The 19,614-nt window shown below is 44.4% G+C and overlaps 1 protein-coding gene across 1 annotated transcript in view; it reads left to right on the plus strand.

Annotated features, from left to right (window-relative positions):
- Nucleotides 1-483: 483 nt before the first annotated feature.
- The window catches only part of LOC149311452 (1-acyl-sn-glycerol-3-phosphate acyltransferase epsilon-like), a 40,834-nt gene continuing 21,703 nt past the window's right edge, over nt 484-19,614 (plus strand). The window contains exons 1-3 of the mRNA XM_089531091.1: nt 484-794; nt 13,921-13,990; nt 14,517-14,632. Coding sequence (XP_089387217.1) covers nt 576-794; nt 13,921-13,990; nt 14,517-14,632 — 405 coding nt within the window. The 5' untranslated portion in view covers nt 484-575. The remainder of the gene's footprint in view (nt 795-13,920; nt 13,991-14,516; nt 14,633-19,614) is intronic.

Below are 19,614 nucleotides of genomic sequence, written 5' to 3' on the forward strand. Positions count from 1 at the left end.
GTGTGTGTGTATCCTGTTGCTTTCCTCTCAGCCAACAGTGTATGTGTTGGCTGAGAGGAAAGCAACAGGGCTGTGTGTGTGTGTGTGTGTGTGTGTGTGTATATATATATATATATATAGACACCACACACACACCCCCTACTCTCTTCCATGCCAGCATCCTCTGAGGCTGCCCCCCACAGCTGCTGGTGCTGGAGAAACATCAGCCATGAACCCCTTCCACAGCAGGGCCTCACACAGCCTGAAACCCCCCCCCCCCCACACACACACACAAATAAGACTATGGACGATGCAGGCCTTGAAGGCCTGGCCCCCCTGGTCGCCATGGCAACGCCTAATGCAGCCCCCCGTCCGCCATTTTCCTCCAAGAGGAGGAGGAGGAGGCAAAGGCGCGCCGGCGGCGGCGGCGCCCATGTTCCTGATCAGGCGGGGTGCCTGCCCCCGGAAGTCTCCTCCTCCTCCTCCTCCTCCTGCTCCGCCCGCGGCGCCCTTTCCCTGCGCCTTGTCCCCGTAGCGCGGCATGATCGTGGCGTCGTCGTCGTCGTCGTCGTGGTCCCCGCGGGGCTGTCAGGAGGATGCTGCTGTCGCTGGTGCTGCACACCTACTCCTTGCGCTTCGTGCTGCCGGCGGCGGCCATGCTGGGCTCTGCGCCGACATACCTGCTGGCCTGGGGGGCCTGGCGCCTGCTGGCCGCCCTGCTCCCGCGGAGCCTCTACCACCGCCTCGACGACCGCCTCTACACGCTCTACCAGGCCATGGTCCTCTTCTTCTTCGAGAACTACACCGGAGTACAGGTATCCCGGGGGGGGAGGCCGGGGGCTGCCATCTGAGCCCATCCCTGTCAGGGTCCCGGGCGCCCTCCTTGCCCTCCACAGGCCCTCCATTTCCAGCCTTCTCTAAACACAGCGCAATCACATCAATCAGCACAGGACACTCCTAGCACTCGGCCAAAGGTAAGAGCCCCCCCCATCCCTAAAGGGGGCCAGGCGCCCTCCTTTCCCACCCCCACAGGAACTCCAGTTCAAGCAGCCTCTCCACGGGGGGCGGCGGGGGGGGGGCTTCCAAAACGCCCTCCATTTTGGACATGGGCTTATTATGGTCTGGGTGCACACACACACACACACACACACACACGTGTTCAGTATACATATATATTCTCTATATATGTATATATAATATATATTTTCTCTCTCTCTCTCTATATATATATATATATAAAGTATATACTCAAATGGGGCATATATATATATATATATATATATATATACACTTTTGGCTGAGAGGAAAGCAACAGGAAAAAAGAAACCCTTATAGCAGTGGTCTCTCTCTCTCTTTTTTATATATATATATATATATATATATATACTCTCTGTATATATACACATAATATATTCTCTCTCAAATTCATATATATATATATATATAATTTTCTCTCTATGTATATATACACACATGTATATTCTCTCTCAAATATATATATATATATATATCTTGAATACATATATATATATATATATTCTCTTGAATATATATATATACAGAGTCTTGATTATCCGAGGTAAACTGTCAGTCCCATAGGTCAGATAGCCGAAAATGTCAGATAATCCAGAGGGTCATAGGAAAAACTTAGCAATCACTATGGCCTGTTACAGACAGCCAAAATAAAGCTGCTTTGAGTCACTTTGGAGGTATGGTATTTCAATGATGCATGAATCCTAAGAGTCTGGAAGCTTCACCAAAGCTGCACTCCAGTCCTTAGGACTGGAGCGTGGCTTTGGTGCGGCCTTTGGACTCTTAGGACGCATGTATCATTGAAATACCATACCTCCAAAGTGACTCAAAGCAGCTTTATTTTGGCTGTCTGTAACAGGCCTATGAAAAGCCTCTGCGCTTGCCTGGTGTTGGTGGCTGCTGCTCGCCACTGTGCTTGGAGCCCTTTCCAGCTGCGGGCGTGGCAAGGGCTCCAAGCCACGCCCACTGACCTATCCAATGTCACCGAGAGTCGGATAATAGAGACTCTACTGTATATATATATACACACACACACACATACATATATTCTCCTCTCTCTGTATTTATAGAATCATAGAGTTGGAAGAGACCCCAAGGGCCATCCAGTCCAACCCCCTTCTGCCATGCAGGAAATCACAATCAAAGCATCCCTGACAGATGGCCATCCAGCCTCTGTTTAAAGACCTCCAAGGAGGGAGACTCCACTATTCTCCGAGGAAGTGCGTTCCACTGTCGAACAGCCCTTACTGTCAGGAAGTTCCTCCTAATGTTGAGGTGGAATCTCTTTTCCTGTAGCTTGCATCCATTGTTCCGGGTCCTAGTCTCTGGAGCAGCAGAAATCAAGCTTGTTCCCTCCTCAATGTGACATCCCTTCAAATATTTAAACAGGGCTATCATATCACCTCTTAACCTTCTCTTTTCCAGGCTAAACATCCCCAACTCCTTAAGTTGTTTCTCATAGGACATGGTTTCTAGACCTTTCACCATTTTAGTCGCCCTCCTTTGGACACGTTCCAGTTTTTCAACATCCTTTTTGAATTGTGGCGCCCAGAACTGGACACAAAATTCCAGGTGGGGCCTGACCAAAGCAGAATACAGTGGCACTATTACTTCCCTTGATCTAGATACAATACTCTTACTGATGCAGCCTAAAATTGCATTGGCCTTTTTAGCTGCCGCATCGCACTGTTGACTCATGTTCAGCTTGTGGTCTACTTGGACTCCCAGATCGCTTTCACACATAGTCTCGTTCAGCCATGTGTCTCCCATCCTATATCTGTGCATTTTATTTTTCCACCCTAAGTGCAGTACCTTGCATTTCTCTCTGTTGAAGTTCATTTTGTTAGTTGTGGCCCAACTTTCTAGTTTATTCAGGTCATTTTGAATCTTGGTCCTGTCCTCTGGGGTATTAGCTATTCCTCCTAATTTGGTGTCATCTGCAAATTTGATAAGTATGCTCCCAATTCTGTCATCCAGGTCATTGATAAAGATGTTGAATAGCACTGGGCCCAGGACAGAGCCCTATGGGACCCCACTGGTCACATAATCTCTCAAATATATATGTATTTCTCTCCCCCCCCCCCTCTCTCTCTCTATATATATATATACACATACAAACACACACAGACGTCTATATGAATTCTGGAGGGATGCCTGATTCCCACCCCTGTCTAACTACCAATTTGTAAGCCACTTTGAGAGCATTTCTGAAGCGCCAGGTGCAAATGCAATACAATTAAATAAAGATTCTTCTCACATGCAACCCAATGTAAGCCCCTTCCCCGATTCCTTCAGGGTGGCCAGGCGTCCTCCTTTTCCAGGACATGCCCTCCATTTCAAGCCTTATCTCCATAGGAGAAATTCCAAAATATCCTTCATTCTGAGCAGGACTAAGAAGCATGGATTTATATTCTGTCTCTCTAATCTGTGCATATATACACTTGTTGTTATTATTATTATTATTATTATTATTAACCTTTATTTATAAAGCGCTGTAAATTTACACAGCGCTGTACATGCAATCTTTTTAATTGGACGGTTCCCTGCCCTCAGGCTTACAATCTAAAAAGACTCGACACAAAGGGAGTGGTGGTGGGGAAGGGACCTCTCTAGTAGGATAATACATAAAATACATAGCAATACAGGAAATGATTCAATAAAACAGACAACAAAAGAACATCAAATAGCAAGTGACAATTATGCAATGCCTGGGAAGGCTTCTCTGAACAAGATGGTCTTCAGCTCTGTTTTGAAGCTGGTTAAGGAAGTGATGGTTCTTGCTTGTGGGGGAAGAAGGTTCCAGGAGTGAGGGGCAGCAAGTGAAAAGGGGCAAATCCAGGATGGGGCAGAGGAAATCCTGGCCTGGGACAGCAGATCTTGACTACCAGAACGGAGGGCCCTGGTGGGAAGGTGAGGAGAAAGAAGGTCTGATAAGTAAGGAGGGGCCAGCCCATGGAGGGCTTTAAATGTCGACAGCAGGAGCTTATACTGAATGCGGAAAGGGAGAGGGAGCCAGTGAAGGGATGGCAACACAGGAGAGATGTGGTCAGAGCGGTGGTTGGATGTGATAATGCGTGCAGCTGAATGCTGGACAGAAATTAAAGGACGGAGGTGAGAGAGAGGAAGCCCAGCCAGGAGGACGTTACAGTAATCAAGTCGTGATTACTAGGGCATGGACCAGGATCTTGGCAGTAGAGGCGGAGAGATATGGTCAGATTTTGGCAATATTGTACAAAAAGAATCTATAAGCCTTGGCTGTGGTCTGGATCTGAGGGATACACTCCATGTTCTCTAGTGTTAGGGGCACAAGACCCCCGTGAATATGGAAAAACCGCAAATAACAAAAACGCCTTTCTAGGGATCTCTAGGTCCAACTACAGGGCAACTCTGTGGTCAACATCTGCCAGAGATCGGCCATAGAATTGCGCTGGAGGAGCTACAAAGGCCGAGTAGAGTACTCTCTAATAATCTCTAGGTCTTTCAGTACAACCTTTAGTTAAGGCAGACAGTTGCCTTCCTTGTATAAAGAAGGTTGGAGTGAGTGCCCTCTTTTCCTCTCATTGCAGCGCAGGTGGAAGATGAGTGCAGACCATGAGATTCATGCAGTCAAACCTTTAGTTAAGGCAGACAGTTGCCTTCCTTGTCTAAAGAAAGTTGGAGTGAGTGCCCTCTTTTCCTCTCTCATTGCAGCGCGGGTGGAAGATGAGTGCAGGCCATGAGATTCATGCAATCAAACCTTTAGTTCAGGCAGACAGTTGCCTTCCTTGTCTAAAGAAGGTTGGAGTGAGTGCCCTCTTTGCCTCTCTCATTGCAGCGCAGGTGGAAGATGAGTGCAGGCCATGAGATTCATGCAGTCAAACCTTTAGTTAAGGCAGACAGTTGCCTTCCTTGTCTAAAGAAGGTTGGAGTGAGTGCCCTCTTTGCCTCTCTCATTGAAGCATGAGTGGAAGATGAGTGCAGACCATGAGATTCATGCAATCAAACCTTTAGTTCAGGCAGACAGTTGCCTTCCTTGTCTCAAGAAGGTTGGAGTGAGTGCCCTCTTTGCCTCTCTCATTGCCGCGCAGGTGGAAGATGAGTGCAGACCATGAGATTCATGCAATCAATCCTTTAGTTCAGGCAGGCAGTTGCCTTCCTTGTCTAAAGAAGGTTGGAGTGAGTGCCCTCTTTTCCTCTCTCATTGCAGCGCGCGTGGAAGATGAGTGCAGACCATGAGATTCATGCAATCAAACCGTTAGTTAAGGCAGACAGTTGCCTTCCTTGTCTAAAGAAGGTTGGAGTGAGTGCCCTCTTTGCCTCTCTCATTGAAGCATGAGTGAAAGATGAGTGCAGACCATGAGATTCATGCAATCAAACCTTTAGTTCAGGCAGACAGTTGCCTTCCTTGTCTAAAGAAGGTTGGAGTGAGTGCCCTCTTTGCCTCTCTCATTGAAGCATGAGTGGAAGATGAGTGCAGACCATGAGATTCATGCAATCAAACCTTTAGTTAAGGCAGACAGTTGCCTTCCTTGTCTAAAGAAGGTTGGAGTGAGTGCCCTCTTTGCCTCTCTCATTGAAGCATGAGTGGAAGATGAGTGCAGACCATGAGATTCATGCAATCAAACCTTTAGTTCAGGCAGACAGTTGCCTTCCTTGTCTAAAGAAGGTTGGAGTGAGTGCCCTCTTTGCCTCTCTCATTGCAGCGCGCGTGGAAGATGAGTGCAGACCATGAGATTCATGCAATCAAACCTTTAGTTAAGGCAGACAGTTGCCTTCCTTGTCTAAAGAAGGTTGGAGTGAGTGCCCTCTTTTCCTCTCTCATTGCAGCGCAGGTGGAAGATGAGTGCAGACCATGAGATTCATGCAATCAAACCTTTAGTTAAGGCAGACAGTTGCCTTCCTTGTCTAAAGAAGGTTGGAGTGAGTGCCCTCTTTGCCTCTCTCATTGAAGCATGAGTGGAAGATGAGTGCAGACCATGAGATTCATGCAATCAAACCTTTAGTTAAGGCAGACAGTTGCCTTCCTTGTCTAAAGAAGGTTTGAGTGAGTGCCCTCTTTGCCTCTCTCATTGAAGCATGAGTGGAAGATGAGTGCAGACCATGAGATTCATGCAATCAAACCTTTAGTTAAGGCAGACAGTTGCCTTCCTTGTCTAAAGAAGGTTGGAGTGAGTGCCCTCTTTGCCTCTCTCATTGAAGCATGAGTGGAAGATGAGTGCAGACCATGAGATTCATGCAATCAAATCTTTAGTTCAGGCAGACAGTTGCCTTCCTTGTCTAAAGAAGGTTGGAGTGAGTGCCCTCTTTGCCTCTCTCATTGAAGCATGAGTGGAAGATGAGTGCAGACCATGAGATTCATGCAATCAAACCTTTAGTTCAGGCAGACAGTTGCCTTCCTTGTCTAAAGAAGGTTGGAGTGAGTGCCCTCTTTGCCTCTCTCATTGCAGCGCGGGTGGAAGATGAGTGCAGACCATGAGATTCATGCAATCAAACCTTTAATTAAGGCAGACAGTTGCCTTCCTTGTCTAAAGAAGGTTGGAGTGAGTGCCCTCTTTTCCTCTCTCATTGCAGTGCTGGTGGAAGATGAGTGCAGGCCATGAGATTCATGCAATCAAACCTTTAGTTCAGGCAGACAGTTGCCTTCCTTGTCTAAAGAAGGTTGGAGTGAGTGCCCTCTTTTCCTCTCTCATTGCAGCGCGGGTTTTAAGGCCTAAAACAGTACCTTAAATTATGTTTAGATGCAAAGTTTTGTTTAAAAATTAAATGCATTTAAAGTTTATATTATGTTTACATGGTATATCACTCACAGAGACACATGGGACTATGATGGCACAATTTTGTTGTTGTTAACCCAAAGAATTATCATATCATTATCAGCTATTTTGGAGCTGAAATACATCCAGAGGTCTCAATAAAATACACATAGCACTAAATACAACAAGGCCTAAATCCAATTGCTAGTTAAAGTAGACCCATTCAATCAGTTTAATTTATACAAATGTTGACTTTTGTAAGTCAGCAGTAAATTCAGTGGTTCTACTCTAGACAGTAGGCAGCATGGTGTAGTGGTTTGATCATTGGACTACAACTCTAGAGACCGGGGTTTGAATCCTGCTCAGCCATGGAAACCCACTGGGGTTTGGCTCATGAAGTCAAACACAAACCCACTCTGAGCAACTCATGCCAAGAAAACCCGTTCGCTTTAGGATTGCCATAAATTGGAAATGACAAATGCATGCAACAATAGTTAGACAATACTAGGAATTGCATTTGAGCTTAAACGCCTAATGCTGAAGATTACCTGCTGGCAACTGCCATCTATCTTAAGATAAGCTTCTTGAGCGCATGCTGCAAATGTACCAAGATGACTTCCAGTTTAATGAATACTGTTGAAAATGTGAGGCTGAATAGCCTCTTATTTAGACCACTTCCTGTAGTTTGTTTTTGAGATCTTAAAACATTACTTGAGTTGTCATGAACCCTTGTTAGTCTAAGGGGTACTACAGGATCTGTTTGCTTACTTCCCAGTCTTGTATGTGATGTTCACTGTGTATGGAAATACCTTACTCCTTCATTTTATTTATCATTTAGCACTGGATTTATTGTTTCTCATGTTGAGCAGCTGTTGAGGCAGTCCTTAAATTGAGAAGAAGCATGTCCATGAAGCTAGGAGGAGCTGTATATATATGTTCTGTTGCTAGTCTGTTTCTTTGGGTACTTCCTTGGGCAAGTCTTCAGAGGAAAGCACAGAGGCTGAACATGCTTAGGACTTTGCTAGTCTTTTATGGGTATGTAAAACAAAGGCAGTGGGGATGCAGTAGGGATGCGGTGGCTTAATGGTTAAGAGGCCAATTCTGATGATTGGAAGATCGGCAGGTTGGCAGTTTGAGGCCCAAGTGCCGCAAGAAGGCTGAGCGCCTGTCACTAGTCCCAGCTTCTGCCTAGCAGTTTGAAAGCATGCAAATGCAAGTAGATAAATATAAGATAAATCCCACTTTGGTGGGGCGGTAACAGCGTTTGGTGCAGTCCTGCTGGCCACATGACCACTGGAGTAGTCCTCAGAATTGTTGGCTCTTTGGCTTAATAACGGAGATGAGCATTACCCCCTACAGTTGGTTATTACTAGACAAGTCAAATCCCAAAACAGACAGGCAAACTAGCGCAGCTTCAGGCCACCTTTTATACGATGCATACTCCAAATGCAGCCTGAAGCTTTGCCGAGGCCAGGCCAAAAAGGAGCTCCAACAGTGCTGGAGGCAGCCCAGTTCGGAACAAGGCTAACATAAATTTTGGTGTTTTTAGTCATGCAGGTATTCAGGTAAACTTTAAGACATCATTTTTTATTATGTGTAATGATATGAGAGTTGGCTTATGGGTTACAGCATGAGCAAGATGCCATAAAAAAGTGGGCCCTTGGTGTCTGCTGGAGGTTCCTTCCAGGGCTCCCTATGGATACCAAAATCCGTGGATGCTAGAATCTCATTATATGCAATGGTGTAACCTTATATGGTGTCCCTTATATAAAATGGCAAAAGGACGGTTTGCTTTTTGGAATGTTTTTCTAAATATTTTTAAGCCATGGATGGTTGAATCCATGGATGCGGAGGGCCAACTGTACTTCATAAATTGGACTGTGGAGTTAGTACACCAGGCCTTCAACTCTGATTCCTCTATTTTTCTTTCTACTGTCTGACATCAAGCCATTCATAAATGGCATATGTAGATTAATTAGCAATAACATTTTATTTATTTATATCCTGCCTTCCTCCTCCTACAGGGACTCAAGGCATCTCCCTTGGTTACAGATTTACTGTAGTAAAATGGTAGTACAGTCAGACCTTGGTATCTGCAGCGGATCCATTTGCCTCCCCCTCCCGATACCAAAATCTGTGGATGCCCAAGTCCCATTGACCCAATGGCAGCGCGGCCATGTTGCCATGCCACCATTAGGGACAATGGGGCTGAAGTCTTCCCTCCCTCCCTCCTTCCTTCCTTCCTCCTCCCTCCCTCCCTTCCCCCCAATGATTCTGCCCCAAGCTTGGCTTCGGGGGTGGAGGTTGGAGCCATGATGGCCGGAGAGATCCGGAGCTGGCTTGGGATGTTGGGGGCGGGGGCTCTGGGATCCAAGCATCGGCCCCAGCTATGGCTTTTTGCGGATGGGGAAAATGCAGACATTGAAGCCCATATTAGCCAATGCACAGCAATATTTGGTTACCCAGGGTCTCTTGCCACCATTGGATAATATGAGGGGGAGGCAGTCCACGAGAGCCGATGATGCATAATGTTTTGAAGGCATCACGTACTCCTTGGCCCTCTTGGAAACTGAACTAGGTTGTGATGCAGAGTTCAAGATTGAATGTGAAACTTTCATAATGGCACACACCAGTTTATCACTTACCAGTTCTATATCATTTAAAAACAGGACACCATATAGGCCAAATACTAAAGCAGTATGAAGTATTTAGCTTCACTCAAACTTTGGGAATAAAAAGCTTTTGAACCAAATCACAAATCATGATGATGCCATGCATTGTTTGGCCATTAAAAGCCACTTCCCCTAATAGCCCTTGCATGCATATATTATCTGTCAACGTCATCCTGTATTTTCAGCTGCTTAGCATGTTTCTTTGTGGTGTTTGCTGACAGATAATACTGAACCTCAGTCTATTACTAATGCTTTTGGACTATGGTATAAATCAAGTTGTTAGTCCCCAATAAAATATATACATTGAATCAGTGGAATTAGTATTAATTTACTAAATTAATATAGATTCACTGGGCCTATTCTAGTTGGAACTGGCAGTTGAATTTAGGCCTACCTTACAAAGGCACACAAGATGCTATCCACAAGTAACAAACAGTGTGTTTCTGTTCACAATCAAACTTTGAACACAGAACTCTGTGTGGCTTTGGTTAGGAGGCACATCGCAAATTGACTGTTAATGATAAATTGTAAAAGCTGTGCCTCAGGGCCGCCACAGCATAGTCTGACATGGTCACTTCTGTAGTTAGGCTGAAGAGTCAGTTTTGAATCCTGAATATTTCACTTTGCAGTGCAAATATTTTAATTTAAGAAATCTCTAAATGACAGAATTCTTACTCTCATTAATCTTATGCATCACAGATCAAACAATATACTACATTCATTTAAAATGCCCTTTCCACCAACACATAAAACCATACTTAATGCAAAAAACCATTTCAACCACCTTGCTGTACTCACAATAAAATCACCGGATGATGTATTAGAAATCTATTCAAATTCATTCAACAGTATGATTACAGGATTATGGCAGATAGGAAAATAATCTCGCCTTTCCAGCAATCAGTTGTGAGATGTATTGTGGTCCCTCTCTTATTTTAAGGGAAAGATGTTCTGGAGTGTCTTTATATTCAAGCTTCCCCCCTAGGGTTGCCATATCCCGCCGGGGGGCGGGACAATCCCGGTTTGGGCGGTGCTGTCCCGGTCCCGGCCCGGTTTGGCGCCCAAACCGGGACGGCCCCGCCCACCGCGGCCACCTCAGGCCCCGCGGCGGCTCCAAGGCCTTGCTGAGGCCTGGGAAGGCTCTCCGCGGTTGGAGCTCCAGCCGCGGAGACGCTCCCTCCCGGGCCCCAGCGAGGCCTTCGAGGCAGCTCCGCGGTCGGAGCTCCGGCCGCGGGGTCCTCAAGGCCTCCACGAGGCCAGGGAGGAGGAGGAGGCCGCTTCCCACCGCGGCGATCGCCGCGATGAGGGGCGGCCCCCGCCTCCTTCCCGGCCTGGGAGCCGGCCGAGGCTTCTTCCCAGGCCGGGAGGAGGAGCAGGCCGCTTCCCACCGCGGCGATCGCCGCGATGAGGAGCAGCCTCCGCCTCTTTCCCGGCCTGGGAGCCGGCCTAGGCTCCCTCCCAGGCCAAGAGGAGGAGGAGGAAACCTGGCACCTCGGCGATCGCCGCGATGCCAGGCTTCCCCCCGCCCTTCTCGGCCTGGGAGCCGGCCTAGGAGCCCTCCCAGGGCGGGAGGAGGAGGAGGAAGCCTGGCACCGCGGCGATCGCCGCGATGCCAGGCTTCCCCCCGCCCTTCTCGGCCTGGGAGCCGGCCTAGGCTTCCTCCCAGGCCGGGAGGAGGAGGAGGAAGCCTGGCACCGCGGCGATCGCCGCGATGCCAGGCTTCCCCCCGCCCTTCTCGGCCTGGGAGCCGGCCTAGGCTTCCTCCCAGGCCGGGAGGAGGAGGAGGAAGCCTGGCACCGCGGCGATCGCCGCAATGCCAGGCTTCCCCCCGCCCTTCTCGGCCTGGGAGCCGGCCTAGGCTTCCTCCCAGGCCGGGAGGAGGAGGAGGAAGCCTGGCCCCGCGGCGATCGCCGCGATGCCAGGCTTCCCCCCGCCCTTCTCGGCCTGGGAGCCGGCCTAGGAGCCCTCCCAGGGCGGGAGGAGGAGGAGGAAGCCTGGCACCGCGGCGATCGCCGCGATGCCAGGCTTCCCCCCGCCCTTCTCGGCCTGGGAGCCGGCCTAGGCTCCCTCCCAGGCCGGGAGGAGGAGGAGGAAGCCTGGCACCGAGGCGATCGCCACGGTGCCAAGCTTCCCCGCGCCCCTTCCTGGCCTGGGAGGCGGCCTAGGCTCCCTCCCAGGCCGGGAGGAGGAGGAGGAAGCCTGGCACCGAGGCGATCGCCACGGTGCCAAGCTTCCCCGCGCCCCTTCCTGGCCTGGGAGGCGGCCTAGGCTCCCTCCCAGGCCGGGAGGAGGAGGAGGAAGCCTGGCACCGTGGCGATCGCCACGGTGCCAAGCTTCCCCGCGCCCCTTCCCGGCCTGGGAGGCGGCCTAGGCGTCCTCCGAAGCCGGGAGGAGGAAGAGGCCACTGGAACCGCGGCGGGATTCCAAGCGGCCCCTGTTCCTCCTCCCGGCTTGGGAGAGAGCCTAGGCGTCCTCCGAAGCCGGGAGGAGGAGGACAGGGTTTGAAAACGTAGGACTTTTTTTTTAATTTCCTAGCCAGGAAATAAAAATAAAATAAAAAAAAAAAGTCCTACATTTTCAAACCTGGTCCTACATTTGTCCCGGTTTGGAGGTCCTCCATGATGGCAACCCTATTCCCCCCCCACCCCCGATGATTAAGATGGTAGCAGATAATAAACATTTCTGTTCTTTAAGCCTGTCAGTTTAGAGGTTCATTTGACATGAATAACATTTGCAACTGAGCAACGGTATTTAGGGAAATGTGGTTAAGATCAGCTGTTCATTTTAGCACGGTTGCCAACAGGCAGATGGTTGAGCCTCTGGTCAGTGAGGCCACCAAACAGATGTCACATGGGCCCTCCATTGACCAGGCATGAATGAAACTGGTGATCTAAAGGTCAAAGGGCTTCTGCATCCTGTTATCCTGTTCAGTTATGTACTTCCATGTGCTTTCATCCCTTTCCCCTCATTCATGAGGCCTAATGTCTTCCAGCCCTCCCTCCTTTTCATTCACATTGTCTCTTTCAGTTCATAGTGACAACAAAAAAGCCCTGTAAGACAGTGCACTTGTTGTAAATCATGTTTAAGTGGGAAAAAATCTTTTACATATTTGGGTATTTTGTTTTCTTTAAACAAACACAAGCCACACAGACACATAGCTGTGTTCTCTGTGTGGGCTAGTTCCACAACATGGGTTTTCATTTGCACAAAGGGATTTTTCAGCTGGAGGCACGGTCTTTATTTAAAACCTGTAACATGCCTTCAAATGTGTCAGTATAATACCAGAGCTGTGTTCACACAAAACACTAAGCCTTTCCAGCTTATTGGCAATAAACAGCATGCTGGTATCCTCTGCTTGATTGCTTTTGCCTGATGCCTCCTGAAAACTGGAACTACTAAACTGTCAGGGCACTTAGCAGGGCAGGAAAGCATCAAATTACAACTGAACCCAGACCCTATCTCAGTGGTGGCAAACCTATGACATGCGTGCCAGAGGTGGCCCTCAGAGCCCTCTCTGTGGGCACATGTGCCGTCACCCCAGCACAGCGTTTGTTACTAGAAAGCCAGAGGGACACGGCACTTTGCAATAAATAAGTGGGTTTTGGGTTGCAGTTTGGGCACTCGACCAAAGGAGCATTAAGATAGATTCACTATCACTGCCCTATCTTAATGCTCCTCTTTGACAAGCCAGTATTTGTAAGCCAACTTTAAAGATTTGACTTGGAAGTTGAGAGTCACGTGTTTTGTTTCAGCCTGGATGTGGGACTAAATCTGTCTGCTCTTACACATTTCTGTTTACCTTAACTGTGCCCACTTTTAGGAGGAGCAGAGTGTGAACGACTGAGTAAAATGCACCAGTTGAGCTGCTAAAAATGCAGAATTCTCATCAATTGTGACTTGTCACTGTGTTAGGATAGGCCTAAAGGCATCAGATTCTGCCTGATCTTGGAAGCTAAGAAGGGTCAGCCCCAATTAGTACTTGGATGGGAGATGACCATTTAATGCTGAGGGCTTTATTTCCAAGGAAAGAATTGGCGAAAGCACCTGTGAGCATTCCTTTCCTAAGACAACCCTATGCCATAAGTTGACAGGTGACTTGAAGGCACACACATTAGAAAGGGCCATACCAAGTTTTTACCATAGATGTTTTATACTATTATAAAAGCAACAGTGAAATTATCTTTGCTATAATATAAAAGGTTTTTTTTAAAACTGAATAAATACATCATTTTAATTGTCCTTTCCTGCAGCTATTTAGGTGCAAATGGATCCTTGTGTTTATAGATGGTTATACTAACTTCAGCGCAGTGTCAGTGGGGGCTCGAATACCACTGAGATGGTAAAGGGCAATTGACATGCCTACTTTCCATCTATCATTAGTCTAATAAAATGGGATTTGTTAAATCTTTTTCTTTTCCTGGAAAAGAGGGTTCAATCATATTTGAAGTTTTTAATTGCTTATTTATATCATTTAGCTAACAGCACATCTTTTTTTTCCCTTCTAGATATTTCTCTATGGTGATTTGCCAAAAATGAAAGAGAATGTGATATATATATCTAACCATCAGAGTACAGGTTTGTAAACAGTTTGCTTATAAAAGAGCTTTTTTTGCAGTCAAAAATTATAAAATTATCTTGCACTAAAACAATATCTTATAATTTGGCTTTTAAAAGCACTTTTCTCAACATTAATGTATATTTGTATATTATGTATGTATATTATACATGTCTTGAAATGGTTGTGGATGGTTGTATATTATATATGTATTGGAATGTTCCTGCTTTATCCTTCAAGATATAGATACATTATATGCTGGCAGTAGAATGAATAATACCCAGCAGTATTATAAAACAAGTGTTAAACATCTTGAACTTGAAAAATGAGTAATTAATGGGGAACATGATGTTAGAACATTCAAAAAGGAGAAGCGGGAATGTGGTTTTGGAAACAGCTCCTTTTACATTTCCATCTAAAGCAGCTTCATTATCGGCATGTGAGTTCTCTTTAGAAAATAAATTTATTAAACATGCAAAGAATGGATGTTTGAGCCATTATCATGTATGTTTTTGAACATAAATTGTTCTTGTTTTGGCTTTGCAGTTGACTGGATTATAGCAGACATGTTGGCCATCAGACAAAATGCTCTTGGACATGTTCGATATGTTTTGAAAGATGGGTTAAAATGGCTTCCTTTGTACGGGTGGTATTTTTCTCAGGTAACTTTAAAACTTGTTCCCATATGGCATGAAACAGTGACTTAACTATTTATTTTTGACACACCTTAGTCTTAAAATGTATCTATTTGGGAGCAGACACCATTAGTTTCCGTAAAACTTCATCCCAAGTAAAGAACTATAGCAAGATAGTAATATGTGTTTGTATTGTAATAAAGCACATAAGGCACTTTTAATTTTGTTTCCTATTTGGTTGTTATCTGAATACTAGATAAAAGAGGGTGTCTTTGGCTTTCAACCTGATTTACCATTGTTACCAACTGAAAATCTCTGCATACGGGGCATCTGCTAAAACAGAATAAGATGCCCCTGTATCCCATATGCTGAAGGATAAAGACAACAAGGTATTCCATGGCATTTCAAAATTAATTGGATTATTATGGCTTCATTTATGGACTTCAATCTACTATATCAAGTAAAAGAAGAATTACAGTACTTCACAAGTGTATTCTCCTTTTTATGTTGTGAGAGATTAACATGATTACCTCTTTGACAACTAATTCACAAGTATATATTTACACATGGTTGGGATGAAGTGAGGTCAGGCAGAAATGAAATACAGAAACTACTTTTTACAGTTGGTAACCCTGTGTGAACTTGTAATATAAAACAGGGTAATTCAGAAAGAATGATGGAAAACCAAATAAGAACCACTTTGCTTTTTTGCACCATTCTTTTTGAATTTCTTGGCACTTCATACGTCTGATGAATAGATTGCAGTCCTTGAAAGCGTATGCCATAATTCATTTGTTAATTCCCCTTGTGTCTCTTGTTTTGCTGCAAACGTCTAATGCAAAAACTTCTTTGAAAAATGCTTAACAATGCAATTCTAGCTATGTTTATTCAGAAGTAAGTCACATTAAATCCAGTGGGGTTTCTAGCTAGGAAAGAGGGTTAAATTATTAGGGAATAGGTCCCATTGAAGTCAGCCTTGTTGAATTCGATGGGACTTGTAAATAAGTGTACTTAGGATTGCACAGTAAGTAAAATCTGAAAGTTAGCATTTAGTTAATTAAACAATATTGCTTTCAATGTATGTAATTCTGGGATTCTACTAATGCAAGTAATATAGACTCTTGTTCATGGGATACTACCACTGCTATATCATGGGAAACCATGTCTTAGCAGTTCTGGAATATAAGACTGGTTTGTCTTTCAAAACAACAAGTTAAAAATATTTCAACAAATGCCTGCCTGTAGTAAAAGTAATTTACAGTAATCCCATATTTTTGTCATAGTGAAAATTCAGATTACAAGAAGTCCTCTTCCTAAATGAATGGGTTGCTTAGATATATTCTTATATTCTCTTATTCTCTTTCCCTTTTGCTTTTTTGCTCCTCTAGTTGAGCTTCATGTGGATTTCATCCTAGTAGGCTATCAGGGTGATCTAGTGAGCTGGTTCCAATAGACACAATAGTTGAATTTCAGAAGATCTTTGGGAGACAAAGGGTAGTGTTTCTCATTAGGTGAGTGTGGTTCCCTGTCTAAATTGGTGCCATATATTATAAGCAGAGTGAGAAGAAAAAGCTATATTGAAAAGGTTTGATTTCTCTACATGTAGCCCCATAATGTACATCTTGTGACATGTATATATGTTGCAAGATGTTGATTACAGGCAGCAAAAGTGGCCAGTAGACTGCACAGTGCCTACCACTGGTTTATAAATACCACTCTGTATATTCATTCATTTTGAGGGTTCTTGGTAAAACTTGATTCTACCAGTTTGTGGGGGCAAGGAAGGATGTGCTTTGATCCACATCAGGTTAAGCAAAATGTGGCCTCCAGGTGTTGCTGAACTGCAGTTCCTATTGGCCCCAGCCATTGTGGCCAGTTATAGGAGCTGCTGGGAGCTGCAGTACAGCAACATCTGGAGGGTCCCACTTTGCCCATCCTTGGCATACACAGCTGAATTTCAATCCATTAATTTCTTAGAGATTCGTTCTGGCAATTCAGTTAGATAGAGGGATGACTGATCTCTCATAGATATACTACACAAGCTATTGCCAATATTCAGAGTAAATCTTTTCAGCTCTGATGTGTGAAACTGCTATACTGAAGATCAATTCAAATTTTATAGTATCCATAGTGCTTATGTGGAAGTGCTTGTTTAACCAACTTTCTGGCAGCTGCTTATATAGCATTCATCTGATCCATATGTAAGCAATTTGTACATGCTATCCTTCCCACATGGAAGTCCCCCCCCCCCAACCCCTGGCTACTTCCACTTCGAGACCTTCACACTGGAATCAGAGATACTACATGCAGAATAGTAGCCACGTGAAGGATAATTGTAGGTTGGTCCTCATGGCTGTGGTCTCTGCAGTAGAAGGTCTTTTTGTTTAGTGTTGCTGTTGGACACCTTTTAAAAAACTGAAAATTGGCCATTTGTGGCACGTCTTGCACTGGCAGCAGCTTGGCAAACATTAAGCAATTACCACTGTTCCTATTTAGTGTGTACCATTTGTCAGCCATTATGGTTGTCTAGCAGGTAGAATGTAAAGGTGTAACTTTCTGTGAGCTGGGTAACAATGTGCTGTGAACTACAGTGATTTCCTTGATGACTTACAGGCCAATATTCAAGTTATTTTCTTTGGAGGGAGCAACAAGGGGGGAGAGCTATAAATATATTACTGTTACTCTTACTTCTCAGTTTAGGTGTTGTAATTTTTTTAATCATTGCCGTTACTTAACTCTGATCTGTTTCATCTTGAGCTGGTTACACGAAATTTAAACAGAATGTGTTTATATTGTTGTGTAGCTTCATTTCCAACTTACAATGAAATTATCCAGGGGTTTTCTTACCAAAATTTGCTCAGAAGTGGTTTGTTCAGAGGCATTGCCTTTTCTGAACCTAGGAAAGTGACTTGTCCAATGTTACCCAGCAGGTTTCTATCGCTGAACAAGGATTCAAACCCTGGTCTCCCAGAGTCCTATTCCAGAACACAAACCATTACACCGTGCTCGCTTTTAAAAAACAGAATACAATTTTTAAAAATAGTATATTCTCCTACCCAGCTTCCAAAATCCACAAACACATTTCATAGTCTCTGACAGCAGTTCTAACAATATCTTGTAGTTTTTGCATGATTTGTGCTTGAATGTGTCTAGGGCCATATTGTCCCCACTGTAACCATAGGGAAACTGGCCATTGTGTTAAAGATATTTCAGAGAAGGTGATATGAGCAAATGAAGGACATAAGGAAACCAGTGTTAAATCAGACCAAGAGCCTGTCTGGTTCAGCTCCCTGTTTCCCAAACTGGCCAGAAGTGTTTGGTCTACTTGCCAATAACTGGTACCAAGTTGGTAACCCTCTGCCAAGAGAGATGGTGAGGGATGCCCAGCAGATGTTATGTGGCATCTGACAGTACCTTCTGACACACTGCAGATTTAATGAAGTTTGTCGCTAACTCTCTCACCAAATTACAAATCCCAGATGCCAATCTGCATTTATTTTGAAGTGTAGATGCAGCTTCTGTTTAGGAGAGTTTTCCCTACATCTCTGCAGTCTGAGAAAGTAGTTCTGCTTTCTGGCCATTGAGAGTTTCTTCTGTTTTTTTCCCTTGAGTCAGCTTCCAGATTACTGGACTATTGAACCTTTCATTCCCATGGGATTGTATGATTCAAAGCTAGGTTTTCCTTTAGGACATGTGATTGTGAAAAACATTTGGATGTTTTCCATGCTGTCTTTGGAGTAGCAAATAGGAGAAATTGTGGCTATGATAAAAATTCAGTGTCGCACATAGTAATGTGTGAATAATGGCACTTAATGGATATTCATGAAAAAGTTATTACAGTATTGAAAAAGGATGTACAATGTCTATGATTCCAGGTGACAGGTATGTGTGTGTGTGTATATATATATATTCCATGTCACGCTAAATCCTGCAAAACATGAAGCACTTCCTCTTCTTCCTGTTGATCCTGTGTCAGTGATGTCATTCACACTCAGAACTTTCCAGTGACAATTAATTACAGAATTGTGATGGAATGCATGTTTCCTACCTCAGATAAACATCCTGTTGTGGAGTATGTACATATTCTGAACATGGAGAAAGCAGAACACCAGTCAGGGAAACATGGTAGTAAACATATCTGAGCTTTTTTGTGTATGTTTGTTTTCATTTGGTCTATAAAACAGGCCCTTAAATCATAGGCTGGAGAATATGGAAGAACTTAAAAAAATATTAACAGTTTCTCAAAAACATGTTCTGACATACAGTTTTAATGTTGCTTCACAAAGAAGAACTGCATATGCAGTGCAATGGATGAAGGAAAAGTATGTGGATAAGAAATAGCTTTAAATGTTATGAATAACATTGTAGTAACCTGTTTAGAAAATCATTTTCTATGGAATTTCTTGATGTCCATGGAATTTACTTCTACCTATTCTAAGTGTATAGGATTACAAACGTGGACAAGTAAGTAAGTAACTTTGTGAAGATAATTGTAAGCCGCTCTGAGAGCCTTTAGGGCTGAAGGGTGGGATATAAATACCATAAATAAATAATAAGATGGTTTTAATGAGGTCAAATAAGAAAATCAATTTTTAAATAATATATTTTGTCTTTTCTAAAATATACCATATTTCTCTTAATTATTCCATGTTGAGCTTTAGTTTCTTATTAATGTTTGAATTAACTTGTAGGTTTTTATTAGGAGTGTATAGATGCCCCAAGTGTACCCCATGAAGACAGATGGTTTAGCATGTAGTGTTTACTCAATGCCCCAAAGATGCATTGAATAAACACTACATGCTAAACCAAATATGCAGTGGAAGATGGTTTAGCATGTAGTGTTAACTCAAAAGAAATAAATAATCAAAACCTTCTGAATGCTTTCTGTTGTCCAAGGCAAAGATGTGAGAACACAGTGTAGGAGTGTCATAAACTGATTAAAGATTGCCAGCCTGGCTTTGAATCAATGCAAATTCAAAGTGAAAATGTTACTTTTTAGGATATTGAAG

This window comes from Sceloporus occidentalis, unplaced genomic scaffold (assembly GCF_023333645.1).
Source record: "Sceloporus occidentalis isolate IW3139 unplaced genomic scaffold, rSceOcc1.0.p SCAF_6, whole genome shotgun sequence".
In the NCBI taxonomy this organism is placed as follows: Eukaryota; Metazoa; Chordata; class Lepidosauria; order Squamata; family Phrynosomatidae; genus Sceloporus; species Sceloporus occidentalis.